Source organism: Podarcis filfolensis (assembly GCF_964270895.1).
Source record: "Podarcis filfolensis genome assembly, chromosome: 17".
Classification (NCBI taxonomy): Eukaryota; Metazoa; Chordata; class Lepidosauria; order Squamata; family Lacertidae; genus Podarcis; species Podarcis filfolensis.
This window is the reverse complement of record NC_139621.1, coordinates 4,665,462-4,689,379: the sequence shown is the minus strand read 5'-3', so window position 1 is coordinate 4,689,379 and position 23,918 is coordinate 4,665,462. Positions and strand designations below refer to the sequence as shown.

General features: G+C 46.5%; 1 protein-coding gene across 1 annotated transcript in view; it reads right to left on the bottom strand.

The window, feature by feature from the left end:
* Window positions 1-23,918, bottom strand: part of FGD1 (FYVE, RhoGEF and PH domain containing 1) — a 46,221-nt gene that overhangs the window by 2,919 nt on the left and 19,384 nt on the right. The window contains 16 exon segments of the mRNA XM_083593125.1: window positions 1,466-1,591; window positions 1,593-1,625; window positions 2,446-2,571; window positions 2,834-2,923; window positions 4,020-4,050; window positions 4,308-4,387; window positions 5,544-5,636; window positions 5,752-5,898; window positions 6,231-6,289; window positions 7,385-7,523; window positions 8,066-8,222; window positions 9,228-9,376; window positions 9,959-10,048; window positions 10,824-11,283; window positions 11,794-11,968; window positions 12,721-12,894. Of these exon segments, the coding sequence (XP_083449251.1) occupies window positions 1,466-1,591; window positions 1,593-1,625; window positions 2,446-2,571; window positions 2,834-2,923; window positions 4,020-4,050; window positions 4,308-4,387; window positions 5,544-5,636; window positions 5,752-5,898; window positions 6,231-6,289; window positions 7,385-7,523; window positions 8,066-8,222; window positions 9,228-9,376; window positions 9,959-10,048; window positions 10,824-11,283; window positions 11,794-11,968; window positions 12,721-12,894 (2,129 nt within the window).

The following is a 23,918-nucleotide window of genomic DNA, read 5'->3' as shown; positions in this document are numbered from 1 at the left end:
GGACTGTAAGGGAAGGCTGTGACCATTGAGATGGAGGAACTCAGCCTCACTCCCTTGCCCCCAGAGTGTTTTGGGGGGAGCCTGCTGCCTTGTGTGACACACCAGAGAGAAACAAAGAGGAGGAGGGGGGCAGGAAATGCTGCATGAATAATCCTGGCTCCTCAGTATGGACAGCCTGCAATTTCTGCTCCTGCACTAGGTTGTAGTGCAGTTTTATTTTGCAAGCCACTCTGAGAGCCTCTCAGGGCCGTAAAGCACTGAGCTTCAACCATATGCCATGAAAGCCTTGAGAATCTGCACTAGACTTCAACTGGTAGATAAGTAGCCGGTCCTGGGATCTAAGGTGGGTCTCAACAGCAGCTCTGCCACCACCGTAAAAAGTGTGTGTTTGCGTTGAACGTGTAGTAAAGGTGGAAGACTGCTGCTCCAGAGCAAGTGATCAGTATAACTATTGGGTTGTTGTTTTTATTTTTATTATGTATTTTGTGGTTTTATAGCTTGATTTTATTCTGTGAACCACCCTGAGACCCCCCGGGTATAGGGCAGCATATAAATTCAAATGATGATGAAGATGATAATATAACTAAGTAATTAGACATGTAGGATAATGAGCAGGACACAAGGAAGGACAGAGAGCTGCAAGGAAAGCCTCTCCTAGAGTTTCCATACCTTCAGCAAACTCTTTTAAAAAGAAATTAATGAACATAAGTTAGTCAAGTCCATTAACTTGAGTGGGTCTACTCAGAGTGAAAAAAGTGCTAAATAACACAGTAGATTTTTTTAAAGTTGCATTATCTGCAACTTTAGCACATGCTTTCTTTGTATGGAGGAGGTCCCAGGTCAGTCCCTCAGATCTCCTGAGCTAAAGCATCTCAGACTGCAGGGCTGGACGAAAGCTCAGCTCAAGATCTTGGAGAGATCTCCTGAGACAACAGGAAGAGGGATCTGATTCAGTTATAAGACAGCTCCATATACTCAACCAAGAGGAGTAGACACTTTAAAACAGCATGATTGCCGAAGAATCCGATCGCTATGCTGGAAGGTAAGATGATCAGTAAGGTGAACTCTACAACCAATATTACATGATGTGGCTTTTCACACTTCCACAACCCTGGCGTTGTGTTTGTGGAAAGGAAATGGAGAGGGAAAGGAAATGCAGGCAGGTTTGTCTCCCATTTTGGGGTGCTGCATTCATAGAATCATAGAATTGCAGTGTTGGAAGAGACCGTGAGGGTCATATCTGGTCCAAACCCTTGCAATTCCAAGGAGGTGACCCCAGGTGAGGGAATATTTGAGGAAGCACAAGAACAGATAAAACTGCAAAGACTCTGCACAAGAAGCTGCAAGGGGCAGGCTAAAGCAAGGCTAAGCAAGGGGGAATTCTCCAGGAAGCGTCCCATGGAAGGAAGTCAGCTAGTGCTCTGTGCCCAACAGGGCTTCCCACAGCCCAGAGAGCCAATCTCACCTCCAGAATGGACCTCCGCCGCTGAGGTGTGTTGGGATGTGGGGCAGGGCTGGCGGGGGAGCCCTGTAGCGTTGCGTAGCAGTCAGTGCAGACACGGTTGGGCCGGTTGTTGTCATACACCAGGCGGGGCCCGGAACTCTGAACATTTCCCACAGACAACCTGTAGCGAGTGGGCGAGAGGAGAGGAGCTGTCACTTGGCTGCAGAGCCAGTTCATGCACCCAGCGGAATGGAGGGCTAGAAAGCTTTTCCTGGACAGGAGCTTCTCGGGCTGGCCGTGGAGAGTGGATTCTCTGAATTTAAAACAAATCCCTGCAGGCTAAAAGCTAGCGCGTTCAGGGAGAAGAGCCTAGCCCCTTAACCTTCATCCTGGAAACATTTTTTTCTTAAGTACAAGATTCCCCATGCCCCAGTTGGGAAGCAGTTAAAAAATAACACCCACAACAAGCAAACTTATGCCTGCAAAAGAACGTAACCATCTGAGTTTCCTAAATGTGTGAACTAGCCAAGACAGAGTTTTCAGGGCTCTTGGGGGAGGGAGTTGGCATGCAGAGAAGAGTCATCCCCATGTGCCATCGTACCACATTAATTCTTCCCCATAAAAGAGTGTGTGTACATGTGTCGGTGTCCACCACCAACTCTGGCCATGCCCAGTGGCATGAGGAACTGCCTCATGTGGCCCTTCGGGTTTCTCTGCCTCAGACCTCTCTCCGAATGCACTGAGACCTCGTGGCTAAAACAGGAGATGAGTCAGAATGGGGAAAATTCCCTACAGGGAGGCAGCTTTTTTTAAAAAACAGAAACAAATTCTACACTCTGGAAAAACAGTTGCAGGGGAGACACCGGCATTTAGACCAGACTATTATGGGTTGCATACCTCACCCTCCCCTCCAAGGGGGCTGCTCTCAGTGAAAGTAGAAAGAAACAGGGGTGCCACTTGGGAGTGGGAAAGAGACGACCCCCCTGCTGAAAAATACTCACATGGCCACAGGCCCGGCAATGGTGCCTCCGCTTGGTGAGAGCATTGAAGGGCTCCTTGCACTGCATGCACAGGGTTACCTCTTTTTCCCGGATGGGCGTGGGGGCCCGTCGCCCCAGCTCACACCCCTGTGGGGGGGACAGGAAGAAAGTTAATAGGTTTGCCCCACGAAGCAGAGTCAAGTCATGCAAAATTAGAGAAAGCATGCTAGTGAACAGAAATTATACACAGTACAGAATTCTGAGGTTTTTTGTCGCAGGAATTGGGTTATCTTTGTGGTAGTTCCCCCTCCCCTCCATTATCTCTCAACCGATCCACATTCAATCACATATTAAAGCACACGGTCTCACCAAACTCTTGCAGAGAGGCACACAGCAAGGTGGAACTTACAGGCGAATTGGGTGGCGTTTCATCCTCACTGACCAGCTGCTTGCATGTCTCCAGAGTCTGCTCGTGTTTCTGAATTGTTGCCTGTATCGCCTGATGGTTTTAACAAGACAGTGTTAGTGGCCGCAGATAAACAGGGAACTGGGAAGTAAAGCAGAACCCCAGCCTGCTTCAATGAGGAAAAGGACAAGATTTTAAAATGTTGTCTTATTTTATTGTTGTTAGCCGCCCTGAGCCCGGCTTCGGCTGGGGAGGGCGGGATATAAATAAAAAATTATTATTATGGCAAGGGCAAGCAGGCGCCCACACTTCTCTCCAATCCCAGTTTCAGTCTGGCGCATACTGGTAGGCAGCTCAGGGAGGAAACAGCTACCCAAATCTCTCACAGAGCTATTTACTGTGGGCCTCCTATTTCCCCTGTCATGCAGGGGCCCAGGCACTGGTGCAGAAGCACAGATCTGTCAGGCCACCGGATGCATCACAATGTGTGAGCGCGCTGTCCAGGGCCGTGGTCTGCTGCACCCTCAAATGCACACCATGTGATCCCATAGGCAACTGGGTCTGCTGGCCCACACAGCATTGTCAAGAAGGCTGACTCGGCACAGAGTCATTCTGCACCACATTATTCTTAACCGAAGAAGCCTGGTCAGCCCTGTGACCCCTAACTTTTCTGTTGGATCTATGAAAGCCTTCTATACAAGCATCAACCAGAAACCCTCACCCTCTCCATTGTTAATTAAAAGAAGGATCTCTCCCCCTCCTCCCAATCCCCCAAACCAGCATCAGAAGGGTTTTGCAGAATGGGAAATGTAACCGCTTGAGATTAATAATAATAATAAATTTTATTTATACCCCGCCCTCCCCAGCTCAGGACGGCTAACACCAATAAAATCACAGTAAAAACATAATAGGGGGAAAAGGGGAAAAAAACACAATTTAAAATACAGGTTAAAATCCAATTTAAAATACAGCCTCATTTAAAAAGTAGCCGATAAATCAAGATCATAGTGAGCCATATGCTCTATTTCAGAGGCAAGGAAGCTTGAGATGTTGTTGGGTTCCACCTCCCACCAGTCCCAGGCAGCGTGGCCAACTGCTGATGGGAGCTGTAGTACAACAACCTCTGGAATGCCCCAGATTCCCCATCCCTGACAGTGATAAAAGGTAGGTGAGAAAGGCCAGCAGTTACCTGGATCCAGTCTCGCTTCTCCTCTTCAGTCCTATGGAAAAATGACAAACGTTGGAAGGCATGTTAAGGAGTTATTTTTCAGCAGACTTAGGGGAGAATACACTGATTCACTTGATCTGGGATGGTGGGCAAAGGAGGAAGGAGGTGAATGGATTCAGGGCTCTCACAGGAAGATAAGAAGCAGCAGAGGAGAGTTACTGGGATGGGCAAAGCCGCGTCGCCAGATGAGGGACAATTTTTTCAGCTTTGAGAAAGGAGAAGCTAAGTGACTGGCTTTGCTGGCTGTACCTGGCCTGAAGTTCTAGGGATCGCTGCTTCCCTGATACAAGGAAGGTCCTGGGCACGTTGAGGCTGCTGGTCTCTTTCAGCTGCAGAGTAAGGAAGGAGGAGGACACAAGGTTGTTCAAAGACACACGCTTAACCTTCAATCAGCTACAGCATCAAGGGCAACTTCCCTGTGCAAACAACTAATCATATCATCACACATCGAACCCTGCTGTGAGAACTTCCCCCAGCTATCTCTAGATTCAGACACAATTTCTTGGAAAAATGGTTTCCATTCTTAAATACCGTTGACTCAGCTAATTAGAAATATAAAAGACCACTCAGATTTTCCTCAGTGTTTAAGAATACGCTTCTGTTATTTCTGGTTTTTTGTTTTTTTAATTAAGCAAATGATTGTATTGCTCTTTATTGCAGATTTACCTAGCTTCTTGCCCACCCTAGCGGTTTTAGGTTGTTTTGCATATTCTTGCTATTTGAAAGTTGATTCTAATTGTTTTATAAAAAGCAGCAAGGATGTTTGGTTGAGAACATAACGGGGAGAAAAATAAGAAAGAATGATTAATAAAAAAATCAAGAACTCCCATCACCGCTGCAGTCAGTTCACCTATTCAGATCAAGACATAAGCACACAAGACTGTGTGGTCCAGATGACTGTCTTGACTTTTGTTCGCTGTAACCTGCTGCTTTAATTCCCCCTTCCTGAGTCAGGAAGATAAATTACCCCGGCCTGGAGGGCAAGTCCTGTCCTTCCCTCTACCCATCCTGTTCCATGTCCCTTGTTTCAACATGGAGCAGCTGATAAAACTCCAAGAGCTTGCTGGTCATCCAGAGACTGAGATTTGTGTGGTTCTCTTCTCCCCTTTGGGATGCGAGTGGCGCTGTGGGTTAAACCACAGAGTCTAGGACTTGCCGATCAGAAGGTCGGCGGTTCGAATCCCCGTGACGGGGTGAGCTCCCGTTGCTCGGTCCCAGCTCCTGCCAACCTAGCAGTTCGAAAGCACGTCAAAGTGAAAGTAGATAAATAGGTACCGCTCCGGTGGGAAGGTAAACGGCGTTTCCGTGCGCTGCTCTGGTTCACCAGAAGCGGCTTAGTCATGCTGGCCACATGACCCGGAAGCTGTACGCCGGCTCCCTTGGCCAATAAAGCAAGATGAGCGCCGCAACCCCAGAGTCGGTCACGACTGGACCTAATGGTCAGGGGTCCCTTTCCCTTCTCCCCTTACTACCTTCCCCTCTCACCTCCATCCCCTCCACGTCTATGCGAGCACGGACTCCAAATTTCTGGCCTATGAGACGCAGCTTGGGCACGCAGTACAGCAACCAGTCGTTGAACTGGAGAAAGAAAAGGAGTTAATGGTGACAGCATATGGTGCAGAGGGCTTCTTGCTGTGCCCTCTCCTGAGATGGGTCAGGTGGAAAAGAGCAAAACCCCAAAAGCTCTTCTCACCAGGATCAGGTACCGGTCTTGTGTGGTACCGTTCTTGGCAGAAAGCTTCAGGATGTGCCCTTCCTTGATGAGCTCATTGGTGGGATTCACTATGTCTTCCTCACCTCCAAGCAGCTCGTACACCTTCAGCAACGAGTGCATCCTCTCCTGGAAAGGGGTACAGATCACTGGCAAATAACTCATATATGGCACCCAGCTCTACTTGTTAAAGTGTTGGACTTGAAGCAGGTAAACTCAGGTTCAAATCCCCAGTTGGTAATGAAATTCAGTGAGTGATCGTAGGGCAAGTCAGCTACCCACTCTCTCTGTTTAACCCACTTCTGTCCAAATGGCCCACAGGGGTTGAAGGGAATATGGATCCCTCCCCCAGGCTGAATAAAGTTTCCCCCGCGCACCTACTCTAACCAATTTGTGGCGACCTCCTGCTTCAGAGAAAAGAGGACCCAGGCGTCCTGGCTTTCATTACCTCCAACACTTACCATTTTGCGGATGGCTGCATTGGAGTGCTCTGCTGCTGTTGCAATAAGTTCTAGGGATTCTGGCCATGAGGTGGAGAAAAAAAGAAAAGGAGAGTCTAAATGGCTAGGCTGGCCTTACTCAACACAGTGCCTCCAACTGAACTGAAAGCAGAAACAATGCTTAAACATGTGTCAAAATAAAACCACGCAGGTGGGTTACCATAATATGGGGCTACAAGTTCACCACTTAGGTCAGGAATTTGCAACTGGAGAACACAAAGTGAGATCCAGCTTGCTGAGGTGTACTGCCTGGTCTAACCAGTTGGGGGGATGTGGCTTGGTCACCTACCTCTTATTGCAGGGGTGGGGAACATTTTTCAAATTGAGGGGGGCCAAAACTCTGCAACACACACACACACACACACACACACACACACACACACACACACACACACACACCACTCTTCACAGCTGCTCAGCTGTTTCCCAAGCAGCTGGGCAGCAAAGGGAGGGGAAGATCTCTCCCCCTCATCCGGCTCAGCAGAGCAGCAGTGAAAAGGGGGCTGCTCCTTCAGAAACTGGCATGTGAAGGTGCGCCAGTGCTTTGAGGCAGAGGCGGCTCACAGCGGGCGAGGGAAGTCTTTGAGGAGAGCTGCCATTTTGAGTGACAGCTGGAGAGGAAAGGTGGGAAGAGCACTGCAAGGCTTGGAAGAGAGCAGAGAGCGTCGGACAGGTGCTCCGATTGTCCTCCAATGTTTGCACTGCTTTCCGCCACCCTTCAGTTACCTTTCGAAACATCAGTTCCCCAAGAGGGAAATTTAGGCCACTGCCAAGGTGGGCTGGCTGGTCCAAAACACTTTGCGGACCAGCTCTGGTCTTTGAGCCACCAGTTCCTCAACACTGTCTTACTCAAATTTCCAGAGAAAATATCCCACTGACTAGGGTTTTTTGATACTCTGGGAAATACTGGGGTTAGTAAATCTCTGCTAGCAAACAAGAATATGGTTTTACAGGCACTGTGTGCTGTGGCTCTTTTCCCCCCCCCCCACCCTTTTTCTTGTATTTTTATGCTGTTTTTATGCTATTTTTCTTGCCATGAGATCTTTGGACAAAAGGTGGTATACAAACAAACAAACACACACACCCCTGCAATTATTCCCAGCAGCTCTACTCACTCTGAGCATCCTTGCAGTCGGGCGAGTCCTGAGGCAATTTGAGGAGATAGTCCTTCAGCAGCAGCTCATAGCGAGGGATTCTCTGGACAGGTTCCAGCATGTGGTGCTGCAGGGTCAGGTTCCCACATATCTCTTCCCTCTGCAGAAGAGAGTGATCTCTAGAGAGCTGTCTGCCTGGCTCTCCTCCAGTGGCAGCCGGCCTGCTCCCATGGGGAACCGAGACTCAGGGAACCAGAGGCAGAGTTTTCAGAGTACGGGGCAAGTCTTCATACAGAGGCGCAAGCAGCTGCTGAGACACAAGCTTCTTCCCCAACAATTCCTTCCAAACACTCCAATTTTGTTTAGATCTTAATTAGACCCCAAAGCCCCTCCCTCCACATCCATGTTGAACAGCAGGGCTGGGAGGAGGGAAGGGCAATCAGTGAAGCAATTCCCTACCCTTTTGCAAGCGATTTATTTTTCTTTCCTGTGCCGGTACTTAAAACATGCTCAATTAATAACGTTTTAAAGTGCTTTTGAACCCTTAAGAAAAATTGCTGTATAGGGAATAATACAACTGGAATGATAACTTAATTGCGCCACTTGGGTAGCTCCAATGATGAGGCTGCGTTGTTCCCCCTGCTTTTAACCTGAAGCACTTGCTGCGGTGCTAAGTTTGAGATCCCCCTGAACAAAGCTGACCTGCACTTCATGGATGATGCTCTTGAACTGTGCTGAGCGCTCCATCCAGGTGTTGACAAGCTCCATGGCACGGTCAAAGTTCTTTACATATTCGCCATACATCTTGAGGAAAGGGGCCAGTTTCTGCAGGATATCCCCGATGCGCGGGTGCTGGTCCCTGGGGAACAGAAGCAAAAAGTGTTAGGAAGAGGAGAAAGGTCCGAGACAGACACTGAGCCGCCCCATTCACAGGGTGGGAAAGCATCAAGATTCTATCTGCAGGACCAACTGCAGCCAGAAACCCAGCCAGATGGGTGGGCTAATAATAATAATAATAATAATAATAATAATAATAATAATACAGGGACTGGGAGTCAAAAACAAACACCCAAGCAAAGCTCAGGAATCCCAACATGAGGAGATTCATAGCTCTTAACATTCTCAAACGGGTGCAAATCAGGGACAAGACATAAGGGCGTCATGGACACCAAACTTTCTCTATTAAGTTATGCCGCGGGCTTGCATCTTTACAGTTCTATGGTTCCCTGCAAAGGGTGAAGTATTTAGGAGAACAGGACATGGGTGGGCAACCCTCCAGATGTTGCTTGACTCCCACTCTCATCGGCCCCAACCAGCCAGGCTTGAGAGATTGAGAGAAGGGCAGTGAAGCAAGAAGGAAAACAAGCACTATGCAGAAATTCCCAGGCTCAATCCTGGCATCTCCAGGTAGGGCTTGGAAGGACTTCTGTCTAAAGCAACGTTTCTCAATCTTTTCCCGACCATGGCTCCCTTCTGACCTTGTTTCCTTCCTGTGGCCCCCCATCCTACTGGACAGCTTGGTGCGCGGAAGTGGAAGCGAGAAGGAATCAGAAGCAACGTTGCTGTGGAGTGCGCATGGAGATTCCTTCACTGGGAAGCATGGCCACTTCTCTGTTCCTTCTACTTCTCTGTTTTCTTTTCTCGGTCACCTCTCTGTTTTCTTCGCTTTTCATTTCCCTTTATGGCCCTCTAGTCTCATGCCTTGCCCCCCCCCCCATTTACACGATTTTCACATGCGGCCCCCTTGGAATATCCTGGGGGGCTCCCACTTGAGAAACACTGGTCCAGAAGATCGCAGAGAGTCACATAAACAAACCTTTGTAGGCAGTCACACCAAAATGTTAAGCCAATGAAATGTCCTCACCATTCCTCCATACGTTTCTCCAATTCTGGGAGCAGGAACTGTTGGTGGAAGCAGTAGATTGAGCAGATGTTGGCAAAGATACCCATCACCACGTCCACCGGGAAAGAGTTTCGGCTGCGTGCTTCCTCCAGCAGACGTGCGCAGAAGACCTAGGAGGTGGGAACGCATTTCAGCAACATAGGAGAGAGTCCCATCAGGCCCAGTCACCATGGCCAGTCAACTGGAATGATGGGAATTGAAGGCCAGCAACACTTTGGCCAACAGATACCATTCTGCCCTGTAAGAAGACTGAGAGTAAGGGAAGCAGAAAGACATCACCAGAGCCTGCACCAGTCAAGGTGTCCCCTCCCCCTGTAGGGCCAATTAGCATCATCTGCCCTGTGAAAAGGACAAAGGGTCTGCTTGTGTTTGTATTTTATCTGTTGGTGAGTGGGTGGGAGAAATGTAAAACTGTAAACCACCTTCGGTTCCTTGGCAAAAAGGTGGTATATAAATCCAAAGGGAAGGGAAGGGAAAACCCATGCTGATTCTACACCAAAATCCCTTTTCTAGTATCTGCAGCTTGGAAGAGCAGATCCACAATCCAAAGAACAGGGCTGAGTTTTCCAGCAGGTTTTCCAGCTGATGCAGTCAGACATGGCTTGCAGCACAGATGCTATATTTCCCCTGCAAAGGCTTCAACTGTGGACACTCAATAGCTGTTTTGGGATATTCCGTTGTATGGTAAGTACCTGGTCCAGCAGATACAGGCGAGACACATAGGCCTTTTCTGTTTGGAGAAGCTCGTTGGCAATTCGGAAAACCTTTTGTGGAACTGTCATCTGTCAAGGGGAGAAATTAAAATCTCTGTGGGGAGCTTAACAAAATCCAAGTTCACCCATCTGCCCTGTACTTCATGCACCCATGAAACTGGGCATGAGATTAGCCCACTTTCCCCCTCCTCTCCAACACACTTTCGTATCTTCCATGGCCCCCACTCCTCAGCTGCTGGCCTAGAAATGACTGTGAAATACAAACTGCACTAATTCCTTGGTTTGCTTTCTCACAGCCGCTCAAGGTGGATAAGAATCCCCGCTTCTCATGGAATCGTAGAGTTGGAAGGGATCCCTGAGGGCCATCTAGTCCAACCCCCTAGATGCAGGAATCTCAACACACAGTCTCCCATCCCATCTGAAACCATACTGGACTCTGCTTAGCTGTGCAAATGAGATAGCAGTGTTTTACCACCCTGTGAGTGAATCAAACCAGGCAGTGAAAATATTCTGAGGAGTAAGTAGTGCCCGTTAAGTGAATTTCAGTCCATCAGAAACAATCCTACCCTCAGCACCTGAGCTGGCATTACCAGACAAGGATACGACCCAGATCGTATTCACTAACCATTCCTGAATCACAATACAAAAGTGGACAAGGCTGCTCACACTTCCACCTCTCTAATCGATGTGTAACCCCAACCCACCCCAGTCCCCTGTTATTTATCCCCCAGTTTTGCTTCTGACCTCAGTAAAGAGCATCGTATTCAGGAAAAGGCTTGGCAGGAGCCATCAGCTGTGCGGGTGATCACACTAACACCCAGGCACGCCAGTCCAAGTCTCTCACCTCCTCTGAGTCCTGTCTTTCTGCTTGTGGGGGAGGGAGCTCCGGTAGCAGCTCAGCCTCATCCCCACTGCCATCGTCCATGTCACTGTCCACTTCGGAATCCCGGGTTGAGCGGCGCTTGATGACAGCAGCAGGCACGGGTGGCCCCGCTCCCTCTCCTGCGCCCTCGTCAGCCCCAAAGCAGATCTCCTCGCTGTTAGATGGGGAGCTGATGCTGTCAATGCCACTGTCCCGGTTGGCCAGCTTCCCACCATCGTGAGACGGCAAGCAGGCAGCACCACCCGCAGGCTCTGGCCCTCCCTCCAGAGCCAGGAGGTCCAGGAGTTTGTGAGCCAGCTCTGCCGATTCCAGTGAAGTCGGGCAATCTAGCGAGGGCTCCATGGGACCTGTCTCGGGGGTCTGGAGATCTGGACTGGGGCACGGCGATGGGGCCTGCTCGACAGCCAGGATTACAGGTTCCCTGCAACAACAACAAATCAAAACACAGACAGTCAGGCTCTCTGGGAAGAAAGTCTCTAAAGCAAGACCTGCTGCTTGTTCTAGTCTCACCTTGGAAAGGGAAGTAGAATCTAGTGCGTTGGAAGTAAGAGAAGTAGCAGCCCTTGACTAAAAATAGAGTTAAGAACTGGCACACTCCATCAGTCCAACTATCCGTCTGGCTTGGCATTCTGTCTTCTGACTCAAAGGCTAGCCAGAGGCCTTAGGAAATTAACATGTAGGACAGGATGCCATAGCTCCCTGCTGTTCATCTGGAAGCAAAGTGTTCCAGCGCACTATTCCAGTTTGGCTGTACCGCCAAACTGGTGGCACTCCCTCACAATGGCTGTATGTGGAGAGTGCACCCACTCTGTTCTTCGCACTGGAATCCTTCAGAAGTCTCTGCAGCCCATGGCAGGAAGCATAACATCAGAAGGGAGCACCAGCTACATTCCCAGGGAAGCAGAGCCTTGCAAGCTACTAAAGCACCCACCTCTCAAACTTCTCAATGAGGCAGGAGACGGCAGATAATGGTCCCAATCCATCCTTAGGCAGGGGGCTGCGGCTTAAGCGGGGATCGGCAGGGAGTGGTCGCGATGGAGGTGGGGGGATGGATTCAGGGAGACGCAGTGGCTGGATACTCTGCAGGTGGGCTGGTTTAGGAGGGACTGGAAAAGCAATTTAAGTTATTTTTTAAAGGCACACATAATATATGGATACTATACACAAACCCCCAGCAAAGACAACTGACAGAAGGGCTACTTCTGTGGACTGGCATCATTATCATCAGGTAACAAACAAACAAACCCAACAGCACCCTACACCCAGCCCATCTCCTTCTGCCACCCTTTCTCTGGAGAAAAGAGCCTGGATCCTGCCCTACCTCTGGTAGAGGAATCTGCCATACACAAATATGAACACTGGATTTTATTGCCAGCTGCTTTTGGAGCCAAACCTGACTGAAAAAACAAGTCTAAATATACCCTACTATATATTTTGAAAAAATGTTTGCTTGTCTGCTTGCTTTGCACATGCTGTAACCCAATTTTGCATGATAGTTCTTGAGATCAAGGAGTAGGTTTTTGTCAACTGGACACCATTTTGAATCAAGATGGCGGACCAAACCTTTCAAAACTGCACCACCAATTTGGAAACTGCACTGTTTTCGTTGTTCTTGTTCTTCGAATTCCCAAGCAACGCCAGGCACAAGGCTGTTAGTAATGAACAAATAAATCAGAACCTCCCTCTTCTAACAACTGTGTTTCACCCCACTTCCTCCGCAGAGCCTGATGCAGGGAATGGGAAAGCCAGGTGCTCTGCCAAAGCCAGTTTGCTCTGCTTGCAGACTTTCTTCCCGGGAAGTTCCACAAAGAGCCTTGTTGTGATGGGCTCACTGGGGGGTGAAGACTTGCCTATATACCTTGTGGTTTTGGTCCTGGGGGTCGTTTGAGTGGTCGGAGTTTGGCCACTTCTCCTTCGCTGCTGTCAGGTCCTGGATCAGAGATGAGCCGCTGGGGGGCTTCTGGTGAGCGATGTTCTGGACTAGGCTCCAAGGAGAGGCTCTTGACCAGGAGCCGTGGGGGCTGAGCAGGACCTAGGAGGAAGGAAAAAACACAAGACAAGATAGTGAAGCAAAGTCAACCCTGCAGTATCCACTCTGTTGGGATGAAGTGGTTAGAGTACAGTGGTACCTTGGGTTAAGTACTTAATTCGTTCCAGAGGTCCATTCTTAACCTGAAACTGTTCTTAACCTGAAGCACCACTTTAGCTAATGGGGCCTCCTGCTGCTGCCGCGCCACTGGAGCACGATTTCTGTTCTTATCCTGAAGCAAAGTTCTTAACCTGAAGTACTATTTCTGGGTTAGCGGAGTCTGTAACCTGAAGTGTATGTAACCTGAAGCGTATGTAACCCGAGGTACCGCTGTACTGGCTGATGACCAGGGAGACCAAAATTAAAATCCTCACTCAGCCATGATTTCAGCTAGTCACTAATTCTCTGTCTAACCTAACCCACAGGGTAACAACCTACGGGTAAACTGAAGCACGGGAACCATGTATACCATCTCAGGTACCTTGGAGGAAAGGTAGAATATTAAATGTGGAAAACAAACAAGCAAATAGTAGCCTCAAGGTTTCCTCGAAAAGTGTTAGCCCAGGAGAGAACTGGGGCGCCTTCAACAAGGGTGGAAGCAAGGGTTGATAGCCTGGAACAGCCTTGGCTTATTACATATAATAAGCCAAGTTGTATAATGCCTAAGATAGAAGTCTCTAGGCATTTAACTCTTTACATTGAAAGCAAAATAATGATTTCATAACTCTGCTTCGCAGAACAGACTTGCGAGCCCATCATAATGACTGATATGACACTTCTTCAGAGATCAGAATTAGTTTCCTGGCCTAGTTGCATCACATAGAAAAGCTGCAACTACTAGTTTAAACACACACACACACACACACACACACACACACACACACACTTGTGTCTCAGTTGTGCTTCTGAACTGGTCTTTGACCGTAATAATAAATTATTACTATTATACACATTTGTGATTAAGTGCCTTTCCATAGAGTGACTATTAAGCAAATTCAAATCACAAAACAGCAGAAGAAAAATGCATGGCTCTACTTTTTAAGAAATAAAGTCATGCTGAAAGCAAATATGTAAGTAAAAGCTTCAATAAAATATATGCAGTCTTAGAAGCCAAAACAAGTTAAGAGATGCCAATTAAAAACTAAATTAAACAAAGAAGGCTTTTTCCCCCACAGACAATAAAGTATTTACCTTGCCTTAAAAGAGGAATGATGGGGGCTGGCAAGTCTCCCAAGTGAGATGGTTTCACAGAAGAGTTTGCCAACCACTGAGAATATCACCTCCCCCAAGCACTACTGGAAAATACTGCCCTAAAGAACACAGAAAGAGTGTCATCTACCAGTCTCAGAGCTTGGGGAAGACTGTATCGTTGAAACGGTTTCTCAACGTATCTTAGACCATGGAATTTTAAAGCTTTACTGCTAATAAACTCCAATTGATCTCAGAAACTCAATGGTAACCAGTGCAGGCAATGCCCCTTCATGCTCTGGCCTGATCCAGTTGACGCCCAGTTCACAAGCCATGGGACATTTTCTACCCCACCTACGTCAGAGATGCAAGCTGATGCAGATGTCAATGCCCAACACAGCAATAGCAGAGCTTATTGTGAGACAGAGCTATAGGGCCAAAAAGGTGGAAGGAGGCTGAAGCTGCGGATCCCAGCCCAGAGGACCCCCTCAATATTGGGTGTTCCAAGAGCAAAACTGACCCTTTCGCAAGGTAAGGTGAATGGTCACCTCGTGGCTTCCATTAAGAGAGAGATACAGAGATCCTAAGAATGTAAGAAGGACCCTCTTGGACCAGACCAAAGGTCCATCTAGACGAACATCCTGATCTCACAATGACCAACAAGACGACTATGGGACCTCAATCCAAGAGCCCTCTCCCCACTTGGGATTCTTAGTAATTGATATACAGAGACACATTGCCTCCAACAGTGGAGGTAAAATATAGGAATCATCGCTAGTAGCCATTAATAGCTTTATCCTCCATAAATTTACTGTTGTAAATTTTATTGTTGTTAGCCGCCCTGAGCACGGCTTCGGCTGGGGAGGGCGGGATATAAATAAAAATTATTATTATTATTATTATTATTATTATTATTATTATTATTATTATTACTACTATTATTATTATTATTACTTAAAGCCATCCAACTTGGTGGCCATCATGTTATCCTGTGGGAGACAAATTACAGACCCTCCAAGTGTCCCTATTTTCCAGGGACAGTCCAGGATTTACAGAAGCCATCCCACTTCATCCTGGAATGTCCCGCTTTTCCTTAGGATGTCCCGATTTTCATCAGAGAGATGTTGGAGGGGATGGTAGGACATCCCTATTTACATCGGACAAATGCTGGAGGGTGTGAATTCTCTAATTTAACTGAGAGGAGAAGTAACTTATTTTGTTTGTTCTGAATCTCTCAACATTCAGCTTCACTGGATGGCTCTGAGTTCTAGTAATAGGCAATATGGAGTAAAACGTCTCTCCAACCACATCACACAATTTTTATACACATCTCTCATACGGTACACAGTATTCCAAGTGTGTACACACCATATATTTGCACAACAGCATTATGATATAGGTAACATTATTTTCAGTGTGGCGTAATGGTTAAGAGTGTTGGGGCTATAACCTGGAAGACCAGGACTCGAATCCCCACTCAGCTATGAAGCTCACTGAGTGACCTTGAGCCAATCACAATCTCTTAGCCTAACCTACTGTTGTTGTGAAGATGAAATGGGGGGGCGGGGAGAGAGAACAATGTATACCACCTTGAGTTCCTTGGAAGAAAAAAGTTGGTATGTAAATGTAATAAATAAAATAAAATAAAATCCCTAGCCAGTGTGGTGTAGTGGTTAAGAGTGATAGACTCGTAATCTGGTGAACTGGGTTCGCGTCTCCACTCCTCCACATGCAGCTGCTGGGTGACCCTGTGCTAGTCACACTTCTGTGAAGTCTCTCAGCCCCACTCACCCCACAGAGGGTTTGTTGTGGGGGAGGAAGGGAAAGGAGAATGTTAGCCGCTTTGAGACTCCTTCGGGTAGTGATAAAGCGGGATATCAAATCCAAACTACTACTACTACTACTACTACTACTACTCTTCTTCTTCTTCTTCTTCTTCTTCTTCTTCTTCTTCTTCTTCTTCTTCTTCTAACACAGAATTGCTTGTTTTCGCAGCTGGGTCAATACCCTCATCAAGCTATCCACTATAACCCCAAGGTCTCGTTCCTGGTCAGTCACTGCCAGTTGAGATCCCGCGAGTATATATGTAAAATTATATTCCCACCACCATGTACACTGCTTGATATTTGCTTATGTTGAATTGCATTTCCCATTTTTTCTGTCTATTCCAGGGGCAGTGTGTCCCAATTTTCCGCTTGGGGTAAAGACATGAAGTGCTCCCTTGCCCTGCCACCACACTGCCACTGCCAAAGTGGCCCTTACCAGTGGTGCGAAGCTACAGAGGCAGGTTCCAGAGAGATCTCTCTGGAAACCAGTGCTCAGGAAGAGGCTGGGGCTGCATTGCTGAGGCTGCATTGCCACCTGTGGGGGTGCCAGGGCAGCTGCTTCACCCTGACACATGGGTGGGCCACTCCTGTCCGTTCGCCAAGTCTTGAGAGATTCTCTTGCAGCTCATCACCATCCCTCTTTGCTTCAATGACCCTGAACAATTTGCTTTCATCAGCAAACTTGGCTACCTCACTGCTCACCCCTAACTCTAGATCATGGGTAGGCAAACTAAGGCCCGGGGGATGGATCCAGCCCAATCGCCTTCTAAATCCGGCCCACAGACGGTCCGGGAATCAGTGTGTTTTTACATGAGTAGAATGTGTCCTTTTATTTAAAATGCATCTCTGGGTTATTTGTGGGGCATAGGAATTTGTTCATTTCCCCCCTCCAAAATATAGTCCGGCCCCCCACAAGGTCTGAGGGACACTGGACCGGCCCCCTGCTGAAAAAATTTGCTGACCCCTGCTCTAGACCATCAATGAACATATTTTAAAGTAGCGGTCCCAATTCCCTTCCTCACTTTCTACATCCCTCCACTGGGACTCTATTTCTTCTCTATGCTTCCTGTTTCTTAACCCGTTCCTGATCATTGAGGGGCCCTCTCCTATTAGTCCATGACTGCCAAGCTTACTCAGGAGTGGCTTTGATGAGAGACTTTATCTTTAAAACAATAATAAAGAGTTCAGGTACACAATGTACCAATGGAGAACAACCCAGAAGGAGGTTCCTAGGCACAAGGCTCGTTGAAATGGACAAGAGCTGCAGAGAAGCATGACCATCTGGATTCTCTGTCTCAAGCTCCAAAATGTCTTGATCCAACCCTGGTCAGGAGAAACAGCTCCTACCCACTTCTCTCACAGAATAGTATACATACCATCATTTGCGACAATTCTGAGAGGTGCACCTTTTACCTGCTAGAATTGCTATCCTCAGCTCTGATAATTTTTTATTAGAGAACGTTTGATAACAAATCAATTCACAGACAATGAGCAGTATATATCCTTTCCATTGGAATCCTGTCTGCATAGACTCCCTTCCTTTCTTTTCATGCCTGGCTGAGGATAAGGCTAATGGCAAGCTAACAGAAGTTTTTATCACAGGAAACTCTCACCATGAGGTGGGGTATGTTTGTAATTTGTCATATTTATATTCTTTTGAGCTAACCTTCCGAGTGTGGTGAAACAATGAAAAAAACGGACCATGTTTATTTTGCATCGAAGGGCTGTCTAAAGTCATCTCAAGGCAAAGCTAGGCCATTATATCAATTTTTGTTATGTAAAATGGCAGCTATGGCAAAGCCTGCATAGCCTCAGGGGGTGGGAAGAGGAAGTTTCTGTCTCTCTGTCTGTCTGTCTCCCACTTCTGTGATCCCACCAAAACTCCCTGAAGCTGCTATTTCATTTCAAGTGGCTTTTTGCATTTCACTTGAAATGCAAACAGCACAGATTTTATCTGGACCATGAAAGGGGGGCGGGAGAGAGACAGGGTGTCAAACTGCCTCTCCCCCACCCCCATGGTCCTGTGGCTGCTCAGGTTTCCCCACAAACACACCCCAAAACGCACTTTAACATGCAATTCACACCACATCTTATTAGGCCCTCAATTTCACTGCAAGGAGCATGCTCACAGGAACACATAAGGAATAATTACCAGGAGAATGTCAACTTGTAACATGAGCTACATGTTAAGACCAGAAAATGATGGTGATGATGATGATGCAAACATGGCTGTCTAAACAACATCAACAACAAAGCCAGGGCGGAGTGTGTTTGTGTGAATCTAGATCAGAGCAGTGGCATAGTTAGATGGGAGCTTTGGTGCTGTGTCCCCATCATGGTCCTATCAGAACTGGGCCTCCTGCACCTGCTATTTGCAGTGGTTCTGATTGAGATCAAAACAGGGGGGAAAGGATTAAAGCCAACACCCCCACCATGACCTCAGTCTGGCTCCACACAAATCATTTACTTATTTTAAAAAGTCACAGAAGGGCTGAAGACATGAATAACATCATGACTAGTTTGGTTCCAAGCTGTTTGTAATATTCCAAATCCTTCACTTAACCGAGTTGGAAGCCGAGAGATGCAATTCCACCTAGATGTCTTCCCAGGGCTTGTCCCAGGGAGAAGTTCCCAACAGGATTTTAAATAGATCATCTCAGTGTTTCTTCTACGTGCAGCCTACCTTAGAAAACTAGGTAAGTCACTGGAAATTAAGCTCTCTAAAAGGTTAAGAAATTGCACCTCTGGGCACCCTCCCCATTCTATATAATCTTCTGTAGGGTTTTGAAATATACAGAGGAGAAACAACCTCAACTTCAACTTGCCTCTTCCAAGCCCCAGAGGCTAAGTAAGGGAAGGATTTCTAGGCAACACCTCCATGACTCAAATACACCAGCTACTCCAAGAGCAAGGAACTGCTTTCTTCTATTTAGGAAGATCTGAATAACGTTGTGGGAGAACCCCTGGTTAAAATGAGAAGCGGAAATTATGGAGTAGGGGCTAGGAACAGAAGAAGATGGTCTCCATGTTGGCACTCTGTGGCTTAAGTCACTGTCCTAGAAGACTTAGTGGACACACCAATCAAAATGCCAAACTTCGGAAACTTTATTGCCTCTTAAGCAAAAGCAAAACAGCAACAGGAAATGCCTGATGCCACCCAGATATAAGTAAGCCCAGTGCCCTCTTGTGACATTCACTGGGGTGGAAGAGAAGGGTGGAGAAAGAAGCTTGACAAGAGAGACAAAGGTTAGTTTTCCCATTTGTCCACTACAATTTGTTAGTTTTTCAGGACTACACTGAAAACCTGTGAAGACACACAAAAGGCTTCGGATGGATTCAGATGAACATTTTGCCACACATCTGTACCAGGTGTGCAGTTTTTTAAAAAAATCCATGCCACTTGGCAGGATGATACAGGCAACCATTTTCCACATGACTATTGACACAGTGTGGTGCATTTATCATGGATAATGTTCACTTCTATCCACCTGGTGTGTGTTTAGTCACACAATTCTGGGTAGAAGAAAACATTCATATACATGCATACAGACTTTGGCTCAGCCAAACTGGATTTGGAATTGGCAGTATGGCTTCTCAACTAGAACTCACAAACATGTACAGGCATATAGCAGAAAGAGAAGAGAGCAAATATATTAGGTTGTATCCAATTAAGCTATACCAAGAACAGACTCACTGAAATTAATAGATCTAAGATAGTAATGTCCATTAACTTAAGTGGGTTTACTCTGATTACGGCTAACGTCACATACAACCCATTTATATGTATATGGATTTAAAGGTGGTTATTTAAAAAGCAAATCTGGCACAGATTTGTGAAAGATAGATCCTATTAACCCACAATAGCTGTACACCTCTTCTGGAAGGCAATGGGTGGGGATCTGGTCTGGTTCATCTAAGCCAGGGGTCAGCAAACTTTTCCAGCAGGGGGCCAGTCCACTGTCCCTCAGACCTCGTGGGGGGCCGGACTTGTTTTTTTTTTTTTAATGAACGAATTCCTATGCCCCACAAATAACCCAGAGACGCATTTTAAATAAAAGGGCACATTCTACTCATGTAAAAACACACTGATTCTCAGACCGTCTGCAGGCCAGACTGAGAAGGCAATTGGTCGGATCCAGCCCCCGGGCCTTAGTTTGCCTACCCATGATCTAAGCAACACAAAAGCAACCTGACACCACTCGGCACATGAGACCCAACTGCTGCTCCTAAGTCCTGTCTCCTCCCTCTTCTGCCCTAAGATAATAAAACAAGCTCCACCAGAAGACCTTGCGGATTATATTCCCTACCCAAAAGGTATAGCTTCAGGTCAAAAATTAAAACAGGTGGTTATGAAATGGAACATAGTCCATCACTTTATGCCTAGGAATTCTTGGGAGACAAGTGACCCACCCAGATGACGAAAGAGGAAGAGGCCTGTGTGTCTGGCAGGATAGTTAAACATACTGTAGGCTACTGAACAGATCAAAATGAAACAACCAAAACCCAAAACCAAGTAATGAAACACAGTTACAATTATAAAATAAATTACTTTTAAGTACAATCATCCCACTGCCTCTAGCCAGAAATCTGCAGTGTTGGGAATAGGTTTGCTTCTCACTGAGGAATTGAGGCAGAATACTGTCTACGTGTTTTTCCTGATATCGCCATATCTAAATGAGCTAAAGAAGATAATGACTATGACTACGACTTCTTCTGCTCCTCCTCTTTTAAATAAAAGTTAACCATTCAATGAAGGAACTCAGAGCTCATATCCATGAAAGAGTTGTCCCCTCCTCCAATGACTTAGCAAGTATTAACAGAATATTTAATACAAAATGAGTCATGTCAAATTACGAGCTATGTTCCAACGAGTCGATTAAAGCAAATTAAAGAGACAGTTCTGAAACACCTAAAGGAAACCTTTATGGTTATTGGTTGCTTGTGTTAATGCAATAAAATTTCTTTTTTTTTAATGGTGTAACTGACCTGGTAGTTAAGACAAGAGATGTATTATATTGGTAGATATGTGAGGTGCACTCCTGTTTATTTATTTATTTATTTATTTTAACACAGCAAGTTGTTTGACATGGTCCCGCATAATGTCTCATATATAAACTAGGGAGAGCGAACACAGAATGAGTTCACTATTGGCTGGAAAACTGCAACCCTAGAGCAATTATGAATGAAGCTCTTGGCTCTCAAATTGTTCAGCATTTTTTAAAATAGCAGGGATGGTATCCAGGCTATTATCACAAAAATGACACAACTATGGAAAATAGGACTGGAATGAAAAGCGGTCCTTTAAAAATTGAAGAACTGGGCCAAACATATACACACATGATTAAAGCAGAGATAAAAATGTAAAATACCAGTTCAAAAACTGTGTTTTTTTCAGATTTTGAAAATGGAGCTCAACCTTTCAGACAGGAGGGAAGGCCTGGCAGTATGTCCTTTATTGCTTCAAGAAGGATCTCCCAGACTTTGATATGCTCCTAGTCTAGTGTCCTGATTGTCTTAGAAATCCTTCAAGAGCAGACCTGCCCCATGCCCGTTTGTGGTTTGCAGCTAGCAACCTGCATCTCCCTGCCTGCCTACCCCCACCCCACCCAAATGGCTCTATACCTATTTTTCCTTGCCTGTAGTCTGGGAATTACATCATTGGGCACTTGGACACTGGTTCACCAAAAGAAAATATTCACTGGCAGCTCCATGATGTTGCAAAATAGATGAACAATTCCAGTATTGCAAGCCTAACTGGACTAGATAACCAAGACCCATTACTGGACTTTCCATCTCTACATCAGGAGTGGGGAACCCATGGCTCTCCAGATGTGGCTAGACTACAACTCCCATAATCCTGAATACTACTGGCCTTGCTGACTGAGGCCAATGAGAGTTGGAATCCAGTAACATGTGGAGGGTTCCTGCTTTACATGTTAGCAAAAGGCAGCTGAGAGTGTGGGACTGGGACTGTGGCGCAGGTGTATGGCTGTGAATGCTTTTCCTCAGTGCTGTTTTTCAGATTAAAATGCTTCCCATCCATCTGCAGCTGGAAACTTACATATCCAGCCCGGCCTAGATCAAAAAAACATATTAAGCAACCAAGGAGCCCAATTACACAATGAAGACTCAATGCTTCTTCCAAGGAGACACAGCAACATCTCCCTACATCCTGAGATCTTAAGTTAAACATATTCAAAATTCCTGCAGCTTATAAATTTTTTCCTAGACTGTAACACTTCAGCCTGTATGATTAAATTTATTGCAAATAATTAAAAACACTCCCTGTATGTAGAAAACCAGCCTGTCAGGGAGAAGTCTAACCAGAGCCATTCTCACTGACATATTAGTTTTCTATGTGAAGGGATGAAACGTTTCACTCACAAATGGTCAAGAGATGCATTTTCCACCTCTTCAAGCAAGGCAGAACAACACCCATCTGGCGCTGTCCTAGAACCCACTTGGGAAATCCATTTCTCCCTTTCCTTGCATGCTCTTGAAGTAGCACCCACCCAAGAAAAGCTTTACCATTTGATTTGGCGGGTTGCTGAAACGGGCCTCAAGATCTCCCTCAGAAACCTCCTTAAAGTCTCAAGTCTCCACATTAAGGCCTAGGAAGGAATCATTGCAACCAGTGACGAATACACTGTTTAAGAAGGTCTTGTCGTTCCTGTCAATTCTGCGGTGGTAACTCGACTGAAGGGCATCGTGATGGAAGCACGGGGACCTAGAACACTACTTGATCTCTTGGCTGCGAGATCCCACTCCTAAATTCTGCACAACTTCAGGACAAGTTGAAAGTATAGAATTGGCGCTTTGAGATAAAGGAACTAAAGCAGGCTTCCTCAAACTCGTCCCTCCAGATGTTTTTGGCCTACAACTCCCATGATCCCTAGCTAGCAGGACCAGCGGTCAGGGATGATGGGAATTGTAGTCTCAAAACATCTGGAGGGCCGAGTTTGAGGAAGTCTGAACTAAAGCATGAACACCCTACACAAGAATAGAAGGCCATTTCCTTATCCTGCCCATGCATTCTGCAGATAGCTGCTTATACTGTACAGGACAAGATTAGTCATGCCTTCTATGGTAAATGGTTACCAAAGAAAGTTTCTGTTTACATAGAGAAGAACCTCCTCTATTGAGTAAAATGGAGTTGGCACTAACATGCAAACTTTAGGCAGGTTAGGCTGCAGACGAAGAACCACTGACTCACACTGTGGGGCATCACGCTTTAAGGAACCAGATCACACCACAGCAACAAAGACGCAAAATGATTTAGATGGCAGACTTGTAAGGACAGGAACTGGGACCAAAGGTCAATCAAATTAAAGAAGAGCAAGATCTACAAGGGGATAGCAGTCCTCAACTATGTTTAAAGCCTCTGCCATTTTTTTAAAAAAGATAAGAGGATAATCCTTCCATACAGAGGGAAGGAAGTGGGGGTAGATTTTTTTAAAAGACACTTTGAGATAGAGTGAAGATAGCTACTCAGACAATCTTAACTGTTAGCATAGACTTAGGCCCTGAAAAGGGGGGGAGGGGGTCTTTAAAACTGCATTCCTTTGAAGGAAAAGAAATCAATAACCACGTGTACTTGGCTGTAGGCAGCCCAAGAGCAGAAGGCGAAAGTCTGTCAGGAGAAGCAAAGCCAGGCCAGAATGGTACACCCCCAAGGCCGAGAGCAGCCTTCGCCAACTTGGTGCCCTTCAGAGGCATCAGTTTGGGGGAAGGTCTGCATCAAGGAAGCACAGGAAGTTCATGCAGAAGCAGATCTGAGGATTAGCAAAAAGCCCAAACTGAGAAATCTCCCACCTGGGACAAGAGGAGACCAGTGTCAGAAACTCCACCAGCACATGGCGCATTCTGAGACTGACCCAGGTCCAACTCATGTCTGAGTGGGGATTTGAACTCTGATCTCCCTGGTCCTAGTCTGACACTCTAACCACTACACCACCCTGGCTTCCTAGAGTACTTCTGCTATAGGGCAGTGGCATAAAATAAAGTAGGCAAATA